This window comes from Solanum lycopersicum, chromosome 10 (genome assembly GCF_036512215.1).
Source record: "Solanum lycopersicum chromosome 10, SLM_r2.1".
NCBI lineage: Eukaryota > Viridiplantae > Streptophyta > Magnoliopsida > Solanales > Solanaceae > Solanum > Solanum lycopersicum.
In genome coordinates, this window is record NC_090809.1 from 27,330,985 (window position 1) to 27,344,662 (window position 13,678).

The following is a 13,678-nucleotide window of genomic DNA, read 5'->3' on the forward strand; positions in this document are numbered from 1 at the left end:
TTAAATAAGTCAAAAATCAGCTTTTAAGTCAGTTTAACCAGCTTTTAAGCTGAGCCAAACAGGCTGTTAACCACTACCGTTTTAATAAGGAACAAGTCAGAAAATATATTAGTATGATAATCAAAATTTTGAAATAAATTGCCTTTCATAAACAATACAATATTCAAATCTTATTTGCCTCATGTAAGTAATATTTATATAAATACTTAGTAGTAAAATGAGAAAAGCACTTTCATATCAAATCTTATATTTTGGGAGGTTTCTATGTAATTAGTGTGGTCTTCTTTAAGAAGTAACCAATACAGTGAACCCCTCATAAAATTGTTAAATATCCATATTGGTAGATCCCTACTCAAGGTATATCAGTAACGATATGCTAGTTCTACCTTTCCACTTGCAAGGGCTATATCGGTAATCTGTAACTACAAGATATACATTTCTAATGAACCTGTCATTATCTGCCTGATTCATCAAGGTCTACTTCCAATTACACTTTTCTTTGCAATTAGTAGAAACATTTCAAATTGTTATTAGGCAAGTGCTTGTCAAATCATAGTATATAAAACTTACACTGAAATCATGTCAAAATATTTTTTTCATAATTTTTTTTACCCTTTACAACATATTATTTAATCACACTCAAACTTTCTACCCATCAACTACTTTCGTTTCTTTGTCTCCTTCCAGGTTTGGTTGTTTCTTCTTCCTCTTTCTTCTTCTTGGAATGACATTGAAATCTACCATGTCTAACTCAACAAAGTCAATCATGCTCTTGTGATTGACGAAAATGGTACAATCACGATAAATACTCTCTGCTAGAACAGATTCACCAATAGGTGAAGAAACACTAAAGGGCTCAAGAAGTTGCTCAGGAAGAATATTAAAATTCATGAAATATAAGGAGTCACAAAAGATAGACCCGCTCCTAAATTTAACAAAGCATAAACATCAAAAGTAAAGACTTTGATCATACTAGTGACATGTGGAGAATTCTCTTGCTCTTGGCGACTAGTGATAGCATAAAGACGATTCTCTCTTCTGCTTTTCCTTAAATAGCTCATCTAGGTACAACTCTGTCTGGTGGAGCAACTAAAGAAGATTCGACTCTATTGCCCATATTCTCATTGCCCTGGCTGTTCTTAAGACACTCTTTCATGGAGTGACCTTTTTTACCACACTTGAAACATCCAGTGGAGCCATTGTGACATGCTTTTGGGTGGTTCCTAATATAGTTAACATTTGTAGGAGTTCAATTTCCTCTTTGTCCCACACTACCTTGGAATTGAGCAGGTCTAGATATGAAATTTTATGAATTTTGATCATTAAACTCATCTTTGTTCCTTGGTGCAGGTGCACTAGTTGATGACGGATCGAGTCCATTATATTTCTATTGGAAATGATGTAAAAATGTTTTTGAGGGGTAATTGGATCTTTAATCACGCTGATACATATACTGGATCCATTTGCATTACTAATACCTAGAAATTCATTGTATTGATAATACACTCCTCAATGCACAATAACGTAGTTAATGCATGTATTAATTTTGCTAATGCACTCAAAAAACAACCCCTTAGTGTAGATGTCCACGATTATAATATTTAACTCTCATACCTCCATAGCCTCCCTCATGATCTTCTTCCATAGCTTTGATGATTAATGTCATACTTAGGACAACTTTTTTCATGGTTCTATGTAACACTACAAATGGTAGCATAAATGATGAAGGTCAAATACATAAGCAGATCCCTAAACTTATTGGGTTTTTTCCCTCAGGTACTTCAACTACGTCATTTTTCTATTGAATCATTGAATCCCCATAATTTGTTCTGTTTAAACAAACATAGTTGTCTGATGTGGAACGAGATTTATGAAGGGTATTGATAGAGGATACATATGTTGTTCCACAACTCATTAGTCCAATTGACACTGAAAATGTTCGAGAATAATTGTGTTTTGCTTAAGTCATTTGAACACATTAGAATACAAATGAGACTAACACGGTTTGTCTTCATTCCTTCAATCAAAATTATTACAATTCAAACACAGTTGAAGACATTTAAAATAGAAAAGCCAATCAAAATCAATCAATAATGTTTTAAAGGAACAAATTATGGGTGGTTTAATGATTCAACAGAAAAATGACATAGTTGAGCTACCCGAGGAAAAAAAACCAAGTTTAGAGATCTGTTTATATATTTGGCCAATAATGAACATACTTATTGGAAAAATAACAAAGCTCTCCCATTTTGATCTCTTATTTCTTGTCTATTTTTTTGCTCCATATTATTACTATTTTAGCTTAATCTTGCTACATATTTATATTAGAAAAATACATTTAAACAACTAAATATTATTTGGAAAATTATATGTAAACACAACTCGATTTTCGAATCCAGTTCCGAAACAATTTTGTTTGGCAAAAAAGAAGAACGTAAATGGGAAAGCACTTCAATACCGAGAATGAAACAAAGCTCCAATTAAACTAAAAATATAAACTACCATAACCTCGTGTCTTTCCACTTGAGCCATGTGAGTCTCCCATGGCTTCTCCATTTGCTTGTAAACATTCCATTACCTCCCCACTTCACTTCTCTCCATAATCTCCCCTCTCTCTCCGTGTTGTATAATTGTCTCCCCGTTCGATCCGACAATGCCCGACACAAATGGAGCTCCAAATTCCAAAACCAATCCAAGCCCTAACATGCCGGAGAGACCTCCGTTGCTCAAGAAATCCAAAATCAATGCCGACAACACACTCGCCGGACAACTTTTCCCCGCTGTTCTTCGTGTCTCTTCTACTTCACCATCCTACTCTGAATCTCATACCACTTCCGCGACTAATGATGCAAATTTTGGATTTGGCGATCGTGACTACGTTTACCCCTCTTTTCTTGGACCGCATACTACTAGGAGTAGAGTTAACGTCAAGTCAACTTCGAAATCACAGAGGAATCAGCTCGAATTACCAGCTCGTAGCGAGTCTATGCCTTCCAATTTGAGTTGTGAAGCTAAGGTGGAGTCAAAGATGAAGCTCAAGCCCAAGCTGAAAGCTGAGAAAGATTTGAATGCTTTGTCAATTCAAGTCTCAACTTCAGCTTCTTCGGCTTTGTCAGGGTCCAGTTCAGCTAACTTCTCCAATGCGCGAAGACCTTCTGCTCATAGATATTCGTGGATTCTCTTTTTGGTTGGTGTCTTTATGCTTTTCCAATTCTGATTCCCGTTTCTATCTCTGTTCGATTTGAAAACCAAAAAGACATGCAGAAAATGTGAAATTTGCAATTGATTGCTTTTGGGTAAAATTTTCAGGGAGCTAATAAAATGTTACATAGTGGTACAATACTCTCTCCGTCCCCTTTTTATACCCATGTGTTTGACTGGATACAGATTTTGAAATGTTAATTTTGAGTTCTATATGTTATGTTAGCCATGCCGGAAAAACAATTAGAGTAATTGTTGACAAGTTGGTTTGGTAAAGATTACCTCGAGGTTTAAAATTTGAATAGTTTAATGTATTTGAATTTTTAAAGTATGAAATTTATAGAAATGAATGATGTCAAACATTTTGAGACTTCCCAAAGAGGAAAGAATGTTATATAAATTGGACAGTGAGAGTACATAGTAGGATAGTACTATGTTTTACTTTTTTGGTGAATGGGAATTTGTTGCCCATCCAATCTCTCTCTCTCTCCTTTTTTTGGGATAATATCCAATCTCTGTTTCTTATAAACCCTTCTGATCTCGATGCATTGGTTTTTCGGTTCTTCCTGATATGTTGATCAATTATTTACTTTTATTGCAGCTTAAGTTTCTTTGTACATTATCTGTATCCCACACATTATATTTGCGGAATGAAGTCTCTAAACTTCAGGTATGCTCTCTATGAACACTGTTCAAATCGGGAATTCTTTTCACTCTAGTCTTTGTCTACATATAGTTTTCAGTTGCTGCTTTTTAAAAGAAAAGCCGAATACTATGTTGCCCCAAAAAAGTAAAATAAGAAGAACCACTGCTTATTGGAAGAAACAGGCATATTAAACGCTCAACTTGTACTCAAATTTTGATCTCTGTTGTAACTAAATAGTTGGTTCTCAATACATTAGTTGAAGGTGAGGATTGATTTATTTGCAGGAGGAGAATAGTAGTCTTCGTAGAGCTTGTAGCCATGTTGATCTTGCCAGCGCTGGTATCATGGAGCTTGAAGAAGTTAATTCATTTGTGTATTTTGGTAATGCCGACAGCAGAACAGTTGCTCTGTACATGGTGGTGTTTATCCTCGTTATTCCTTTTGCATTGTACAGATATCTTGACTATCTTCCGAGAATAATTGATCTCTTGAAGAGGAAATATACCATAAAGGAGGAGGTTCCACTGAAGAAAAGGATTGCATATGTGGTGGATGTGTGTTTCTCAGTTTACCCTTATGCAAAGCTTCTTGCACTTCTTTTTTCCACTCTCTTTCTAATTGTATATGGAGGATTGGCACTTTATGCTGTTGGTGATGGCAGCTTTATTGAAGCTATTTGGCTTTCTTGGAGCTTTGTAGCAGACTCTGGAAACCATGCTGATATGGTTGGTGCAGGGCCAAGGATAGTTTCAGTTCTGATAAGCTCTGGAGGCATGCTCATATTTGCTATGATGCTGGGGCTTGTTTCAGATGCTATTTCAGAAAAAGTGGATTCTTTAAGGAAAGGAAAGAGTGAGGTGATTGAAAGTAATCACATTCTTGTTCTTGGATGGAGTGATAAATTGGTAAGTCTATCGATATTGCTTAAAATGTTTCGACTTTTTGACGTATTATCTGAATTTTGCTATATATTTGGGCAGAAAAAGTAGATTTGGATGGACATACGTTAGATATGGGGTGTGGGTAATCTATAATCCATTCGATCAATATGATCCATAAGAAAGTTTAGTCCAGATCCACCTACAGTCCATTTGATCCAAACATATTGGACAGTAATGAATCGTTGGATTTAAATATAGACAGCCACAGATTGACCTACATGGCTGTGCAACAAGGTTGTACTGTTGGACTTGAATCTTCCCTTGACTTGTCAATAATATAATCTAAGTTGTTAGTGAGAGTTATTCTTCATTGATGATAATTTGATTCCAGGAATTTAGGGCACTTTCAGCTGCTAACAGAGCTTTCTGTTTTCTGTCTGCTTGATTCTTTTCCTACATGACAAGTAGAATGAAATACTTGAGTAATGGTGATTTTGGCTAGGTAAATAGGCTTGATATAGGTTTGACTTATAAAATTATTCTACTTTATATTAAAAAGGCTTGATATAGTTTTGGTTCGTTATTATTAATTGTTCAAGAGATGAAGAGAGGAAATAAAATAGCATAACTACTCTATATAGGAAAGAGCAATTTTCAAATTTTCATTACCTTCTCAATTATCCAGTAGAGTGGAAATCTGCAAATTGTTTTCAATAGGCATTGCAAGTAAGATAGTACCATTGGTTCTTGAGAGATCTTGTTGGAGAAAAACAAAGACAGACATACTTCTAGAATAGCTTTCAGGTCATACTGTTTGTTTCTGTTAGCTGCAAACATCACTTGGCAGTCTTCGCTCGATGGAAGGAATTATCTGATTTTTTCATGGCTTTTGAGACTGGTTATGACATGTAGGAGTAAAAGTATTTTCTTATTACAGGGGTCACTTTTGAAGCAGTTAGCGATAGCAAACAAGAGCATTGGTGGTGGTGTTGTCGTTGTTCTTGCGGAAAGAGACAAGGAGGAGATGGAGCTGGACATAGCAAAGTTAGAATTTGATTTCATGGGAACTTCAGTTATCTGCAGAAGTGGCAGTCCACTGATACTTGCTGATCTAAAAAAGGTGTGACTTGTGAGTGTATCTTTTTTCTTTCCCTTGTTGACCTTGATTCTCCGTCTTATCCTTTAGTCAGTTTTCCTTTCGTCATTATCCTAATATTCTAATTTATTCTGTGAAGTAAAAGTAACTATTATCTTTGGATTCAACTTGATCTTATACGCTTCTTGAATTCTCTTTACCCTGCCTTATTCTTTCTTTATCATAGTTTTTGCTTTTCGTTTTTGTTCTTCTATGACGCATGCAGGTATCAGTCTCTAAAGCACGTGCAATCATTGTCTTAGCATCTGATGAGAATGCTGATCAGGTGCTTTTTTCACAAATGAATCTTCAATCTCTGAACAACCAGATAATTCCACTAATTATTCTAATGTTTTTCTTCTTATTAGAGTGATGCGCGTGCTCTAAGGGTTGTACTTAGCCTAACTGGAGTAAGAGAGGGGTTGAGAGGTCATGTTGTTGTGGAGATGAGTGATCTTGACAACGAACCGTTAGTGAAACTTGTTGGTGGTGAACTTATTGAAACAGTTGTTGCGCATGATGTGATTGGGAGGTTGATGATACAATGTGCTTTGCAGCCTGGCCTTGCTCAGGTAAGTTATACATAGTTCTGTTGCATTATTTTTTCATTTGTCTTTCTCTTCCTTGTTTTGGCAGCTTTTTACTACTTATGTTGTCGTCTGGACATAATGTGGTCCATCTGGTTCCTCTTATATCTATTGGCTATAATCATTAGTTTTAAATTCAATGAGTGCGTTTATCAAGAGACTGTATACTTGTGCCTTACATGTCCGGAAAACCTTGCAAGTTTGGACCAGAAAAATTATCTTCCTTTTGAGTTCCTTCTTGATGATATAACAACAAACAATGCCTTTCAAACTACTTCCGGTCTCTTGTAATCCTCAATACCCATTTTGCTCCTTTTAATACCTGTTCAACTCCAATACAACTTCAGTGTTATGAAAATTCATAAGTTAGCTTGTTTATTGCTGGCCTTCAACCTTCCGTAACCCTCTTTGGACCAGCATCCAGCCATGTATGCTCATAGTGGCGAAGTTGACGTCCTTTTTAATCTTTACCTATATTTACCCAAAAAATGTGTGGAGAGAATTTCAAGATTGATTTTGATGTGAACATTTTGATCCATTACATGTGATCATAATCTCATAGATAAACAATTCTGTTGCTATTTAATACTGCTCTGCAGTTGATACTCCTGAAACTGATGCACAATCTGTTTTGGACTGAAGATCCAGTATAAGGTTAAGACTCATCTTTCCTTGAGGGATTTATTTGGGCACATGCTTTCCCAAGCTGTATTGAATGATAATCTGATCTTAGTTGATACACAAGATTCAGATGGAATATAAAATGAAAGGCAATTTTAACCATTTACCAAATTGTACTTGAAACCATAATGATACCCACATGATGGATGAGCGAACTCATTGTAGACAACAATAATATCGAGGTACCTACTGATTGAATATCGAAATAGTATGGATTACAATAATATCGAGGTACCTACTGATTGAATGTCGAAATAGTATAGATTTCTCAATTTGTGCTTGATCCTGTTTTTGGTAGCTGTCAGTTTCTGGGTAGTAGTAATATCTATTTTCTTGTTAATACCCTGTCTGGTCCAATATGACAGATTTGGGAAGACATTTTGGGGTTTGAAAATGCAGAATTTTATATCAAACGGTGGCCTCAACTGGATGGTGTACCCTTTGAAGACGTACTGGTATCATTTCCGGAGGCTATTCCTTGCGGTGTTAAGGTTGCTGCTTATGGGGGCAAGATTATCATAAATCCTGATGATAGATATGTTCTAAAAGAAGGTGATGAAGTCCTTGTTATAGCTGAGGATGATGATACCTATGCGCCAGGTCTCTTACCAGAGGTCAATTTTCTTCTCTGTATTGGTTTTATTTTTGCTAGTATTGGTTTTTTTTCTGTTAAGGTATTTTTACTAGTGTAGGTTATTGTAGCTTTTAGCATCAAATTAGGGTGCTCTCCAGTATTCTATTTCCTTTTTTGAACTTAAGGCATTTATCTTGTGTGAGAAAGAGAATGGTAAAACATTAGTTCTATTCTCCGTCACTGGCAGGCAATATAGTTGATAGTTCTTCGAAATAATCAAACAAAGACAGAAATTGAGTCTGAGTCGTGTATCACCATTACTTGTATATTTGAATTTTGTGAATCTACTTCCATAGGTCAATATTTCTGATCCTTGTCTGGTGATATTTCAACTAATGCATGGTGGATATTGCCTCAGTTTCTGTATTTGCTTAAATAGTGGCTTGCTTATTGCAGGTAAATAAAGGCCTATTCCCTAGGATAACTGATCCTCCAAAATATCCAGAAAGAATCTTATTCTGTGGCTGGAGACGTGATATTGATGATATGATTATGGTACTGTACATCTGTATCACCTATTTCTCCTTTCAATCTGTGTGTGTTTGCATGTCTGTGTCTGAATATGTGACTAATAAAGAAACCACCCCAGCTCCCTGCCCTGCCTGAGACCATGCCTGAGAACCTGTGTTGTTTAAGCGTGCTTAAGCCCTGAACCGATGCTCAAAATGTGTTGAGAGCTTCACCTTGCTTAAGATGTGCTTCAACAGCTTCAGTGTCATCCTCTTCTCGATAATTTAACTAGCTCTATGGAGTTCCCTGTTAACGACCCTATGTTCCTAGATCACATTCTTAGCCTTGGAGCTCATATAACCCACTTCCCACCACTGCACCTGCCTGAGACCACGCCCGAGAAGCACTATTATTTAAGCGTACTTAAGCTCTGAAGCGAGTCTCAAATGTGTTGAGCGCTTCACCTTGCTTAATATATGCTTCAGTGTTGTCCTCTTGTTGATAATCTTCAGTAGCTCTATGGATTTTCCAGTTAACGACCTTATGTTCCAAGATCCCACTCTTAGCGTTCCAGCTTCCATAACCCACTTACCACCCCTGCTCCTAGCTCCTGCCTGAGACCACGCCCCGAGAACCAGTGTTATTTAATCGTGCTTGAGCCCTAAAGCAAGGGTCAAAATGTGTAGAGCGCTTGCCTTGCTTAATATGTGTTTTCCATGGTGTCATTCCAAGGCATACTTCTACTTGCCAATGAGTCTCTTCTGAAGAGCCTACACTAAACAATATATTTGTTCATATATTTGTCTTTCATGCTTATAATTACTAGTCTCTTCCTTTTTTTTCTCTTTTTTATTCCAGTTATAATGTGATCTTCTTTAAAAATCCTTGTGTTGAAATTTTTGTGTTCAAAGCTTTTTAAGAATGAAATACAGTGTCAATTCTAAAATGTTGAATGTTTGCTTCTGTTACTGCTAAATTACTAGAATAATTAGTAGTTTAGTTGCAGTAGAAGTCTCTGTTTAAATTTGAATTTTGTTAGATTAGTCTAGTTGATCTAATTTAGTTTTTTTTTTGAATTTTGTTCTCCAGATTCTGTTTTCAGGTTGACTATATATAAGTCTTTTATGCTTAACAAATTATTGAGAAATATTTTCAATCTTTCTTCCAACCTCTTTTTGCTGTACCATCATTTCAGAAACCTACAATAACGATGAGAATATATACTATTCATATTCATGTGTTTCAGAGGCTTCTTCACGTCTTGTTTGTTAGGTACTGGAGGCATTATTGGCTCCAGGGTCTGAATTGTGGATGTTTAATGAGGTGCCCGAGAAAGATAGAGAAAAAAAGTTGACTGATGGGGGTCTTGATATATCAGGACTAGATAACATAAAACTTGTCCATCGTGTGGGAAATGCAGTGATTAGACGTCATTTAGAGGGTCTTCCTTTGGAGACATTTGATTCGGTAAGTTCAAGTTGTGCTCATACTTTGATATCTTTAATACTCTCCTAAAAGAAAACTGAAAATAAATGAAGTCATATCTCAACAAGGTTTGGAGAAAAATATGGTCATGTTTGTTTGCACGGAAGATGCTTATTTATTTTAAAGTTCCTGTGGGCAAAACAAATGATTTCTGGATATGTTGTTAGCATAGCGCTAGGTAGCTGGTGAATCCTTTTGGTAATTTTTTCACGCTTCTGAATTCAGGAAAAATGTTTTATCTTTGTCTTGCTACTAAAGGATCTGAATGCAGTGGGCTAGTTGCTCTTGATTTTCCTGAGAGTAGAATTAAGCAAAGACGAGAATCATTATGATTTAAAAGTTAAAACTGTATAACAGAGGATAGTATTTTATCATGTCAATTCATATTTTTGTTGATGCACTGTTTACTAACTCTAAGAGAATAGATTTTGATTCTTGCAGATGAATCCGTCGAAGACTCCATTGTTCACTCTGATTCACGCTCTCTTGCCACCCTCCTTCTCATCCGAGATATCCAGGTCATTTTTGCTAACTTCCGATTGAGGCATATAAACGAAGTTTTTCACTGGAATACTTGTTTCTGAGAAGCATTTCTTGTTTGAAGAAGTCTGCAACTTTTCATTTTTGCCCTCAATTTCTTTTCACTTCATTTTACCTTTTCCTCCCTTCCAGTACTAATGATCTCACTTCCTCTCCCTCTGGCCTGCCTTTTTAATTTCGCAAGTCACAATGGTAAAATGGATGTCATTAATCCTCCAATAGTGATTGAAATTGCTGAATTGTTATTTAATGCAGTCGAAGCGTCTTCCTAATAAAGACTCTAGGTCTGTTTCTCTACGGCATTCAGTGTTTTCTCAGAGCTCCTGGATTCGTGAAATGCAGCAGGCTTCAGACAGATCAATAATAATAAGTGAGATATTGGACTCTAGGACAAGAAATCTTGTGTCAGTGTCTAGGATAAGTGATTACGTGCTGTCAAATGAACTGGTGAGCATGGCACTTGCAATGGTAGCAGAAGACAAACAGATTAATCGTGTTCTAGAAGAACTGTTTGCGGAAGAGGTATTGGTTTTTCCTTATTTACTTATATACTGAGTGCAATGTGTGATATGTTTAGACGACTGTAGATGAGTTTAATGCGAGAGCATGAAATACAGGGAAATGAATTATGCATCAAGCCGGCAGAGTTTTATCTGTATGATCAGGAAGAAGTGTGCTTCTATGATATCATGAGAAGGGGTCGTCAAAGACGGGAGATAGTGATTGGATACCGCATTGCAGCTGCAGAACGTGCTGTGATTAACCCAGCAGGCAAGTCAAAGCAAAGAAAGTGGTCCCTTGATGATGTTTTTGTGGTTATTTCCTCAGGTGACTGAAGACCTTTATATTAATCATCACAAACTCTGTCCCGACAAGCAACACTCACAGGGTCACTACAAAAGAGGCAAATGAGGTAAACTTTAACCAGCAGATTAGGTAGAAAATAATAGCAAGAGAGAGGTAAGAACTGGTCTGCGTAGTAGGAAAGGAGGGGAGAGCTAGCTGTTAATTCCCTTTTTTGTCTTTTTTCTTTTTTCATTTTTCATTTTTCACATTTTGCAATACAAATCGGGGAAATGAAGAATGAAAATTTACCATCATTAGACAATCAGTTTTTTTTGTTTCATTGGCATCCTCTCTTGGAGCAGTTTAGTTATCAAATAGTGCTTTAATTCAAAGATTTCTTATACATTGCATACACATTATCAAATAATGCATTCATCATATGTTACTAAAAGCATGAACCAAAAAAAGTTAAAAGTTGAATTATTATTTTACCCCTTCTATAAATTAAATTGTTATAAAATATTTAAATATTTGATTGTATAAATTTAATTAAAATGTTAATGACTTTTAGATTTTTTAAGATTAATTTCTAATTAAATATCTAATTAATTAATATTTATCATTTATAATCTATATGTATATAATAATTATAATTTTTTTTAAAAATGGTTTCTACCTAAATTGCTTTATTTTTCCTCTTCTCATAATTTTTTCCTTAACCCCTCTCATGAATAATATAATTCATGTAGATAAAGTATTATCCTTAATGATAAATAACGAAATTCAATAATTTAAAGGTTGTAAATCTGCAAAATGGAGACACACATTGATACTGTCCTCTTGATTATTATTAAAGAATGACTCTATCTTCACAAATCTAAATTCATTAACACTTATTACGTGATAAGAACTTTAATTGTTCTTTCTACATGGTTTGCTAATTTTAATTTTCTTTTTCATATTCTTCATTTATTTATTATTATTTGTTAATTACTTATTCACTTTTATACTCTTAATATTCATAACTATCATTTTTTCATATTCATAACCTTCAAATATTTAAACTAAAACTTTAAGATTTCTTTTGATATTCCTTCTATTCTATCTATATAAATTCAACATCTTTATCTCATGAAACTCCTACCAAGATTATTAGGCTGTCATTTTTATTCTATAGTTAAAGTAGATGAAGAAGCCTCTTGAATTTTGATAGGATATGGAAGGAGTCGATAAAAACTTAGAGAGTTATGTACTGATTTTTTCATGTCTACATTATATTTTTTCTTAAATCTGTTTCTTTTTATCTTTTTTTTTCTCCTTTATACTTCTTTATTTAGTTTTCTATGAATGTTATATTGCGTAAGTTTTTATTCTTATTTTGTAATTGTTACATTTTATTATTCATTAAATTTACATATATATTTCCATTAAATTTTAGTCATTCAAACGTATCTACAAAAATTCACATGGAACACACGTCAGAAACTAGTTTATAAAATAAAAGGAAAAAGAAAAACAAATAAGGTTCCTTAAAATAATGAAGGTAAATCTTATTTAGCAAACAAAGAAGCGATAATTACATTACAATGCTTCAATTTCGTGTCTTCCTCTAATAAAATTTCACCTATGCTAACAATAGATTCTTATTAATTTTTCTTACACAGATCCACATCAAACACTTTATTCTTGCTATCTTCCTAATATGAAAATCTAATAGACCCAGTTAAGTAATTTCAATGGTACAGAATTATATCCCAAAAATCATCTTAGTAATTCACATTCGATCTCCATCTCAACAGACTTAATCATCTTAGTAAATCACATTCGATTTTCATACCGATCGACTTATCAAACTATGCATGTAATACATTGGCTCAAATCGACATTTTAACATCAAATCCTCATCTCATTTTTGGAAGAAAAAATTATGCGGCTAAGCAAACTTATACTATTTAATTACTCATCATAGTCATAGTTTACTATAGTTATCACTCGCGACTAATATTATACATTAATTACGTGGGGTGACTTCGAGTTGTATAACTAGTCACGTTTGTATATGTATAATTCGCCAGGATATACAAATACATATGTATAATATACAATTATTTAACCTATATACATATACAATTCAACTCTTTCCCACTCTCTGCCCTCTCTCCCTCAACTCTCTCCTCCCTCTCTCAATATCGCTCACCTCTCTCCTCCCTCTCCCAATCTTGCTTGCCATATATACAAATGCATATGTATAATATACAATTATATGCATATACAATTCACCTCTCTCCCACTCTCTATCCTCTCTCGCTTACCTCTCTCCTTCCTCTCTTGATCTAGCTCGCGTCTCTCCTCCCTCTCTCAATCTCGCTCGCCTCTCTCCTCCCTCTCCCAATCTCTCTTGCCATACATACAAATACATATATATAATATAAATTATCTAACCAATATACATATACAATTCACCTTTCTCCCACTCTTTTCCCCCTCTCTCTCGCCTCTCTCCTCTCTCTCGCCTCTCTCTCGCTCGCCTCTCTCCTCCATATAACACGTAGTTACAAATTGTAATTATCAAACTATAGCTATAGAGAGTAATTAATTATTTTTAAGTGGCTATATGTGAAAGTTACTCTTTTTGGAACCCCATGCACAAAA

At 35.0% G+C, this 13,678-nt stretch overlaps 1 protein-coding gene across 2 annotated transcripts; it reads left to right on the forward strand.

The window, feature by feature from the left end:
- The first annotated feature begins 2,379 nt into the window (after nucleotides 1-2,379).
- LOC101257908 (probable ion channel POLLUX) lies at nucleotides 2,380-11,351 on the forward strand. Of its 2 annotated transcripts, none has more exons than XM_004248789.5 (12): nucleotides 2,380-3,187; nucleotides 3,803-3,871; nucleotides 4,132-4,752; nucleotides 5,666-5,848; nucleotides 6,090-6,149; nucleotides 6,232-6,435; nucleotides 7,497-7,745; nucleotides 8,162-8,260; nucleotides 9,488-9,682; nucleotides 10,126-10,218; nucleotides 10,496-10,762; nucleotides 10,858-11,351. In XM_004248789.5, the coding sequence occupies exons 1-12, from the start codon at nucleotides 2,654-2,656 to the stop codon at nucleotides 11,074-11,076; spliced, it is 2,793 nt and encodes a 930-aa protein (XP_004248837.1). In that variant the 5' UTR covers nucleotides 2,380-2,653; the 3' UTR covers nucleotides 11,077-11,351. The 2 variants fall into 2 exon arrangements, 1 of the variants encoding a protein (XP_004248837.1); XR_003248353.2 differs by having other exon boundaries at nucleotides 2,399-3,187; nucleotides 10,142-10,218.
- The last annotated feature ends 2,327 nt before the right edge of the window (nucleotides 11,352-13,678 follow it).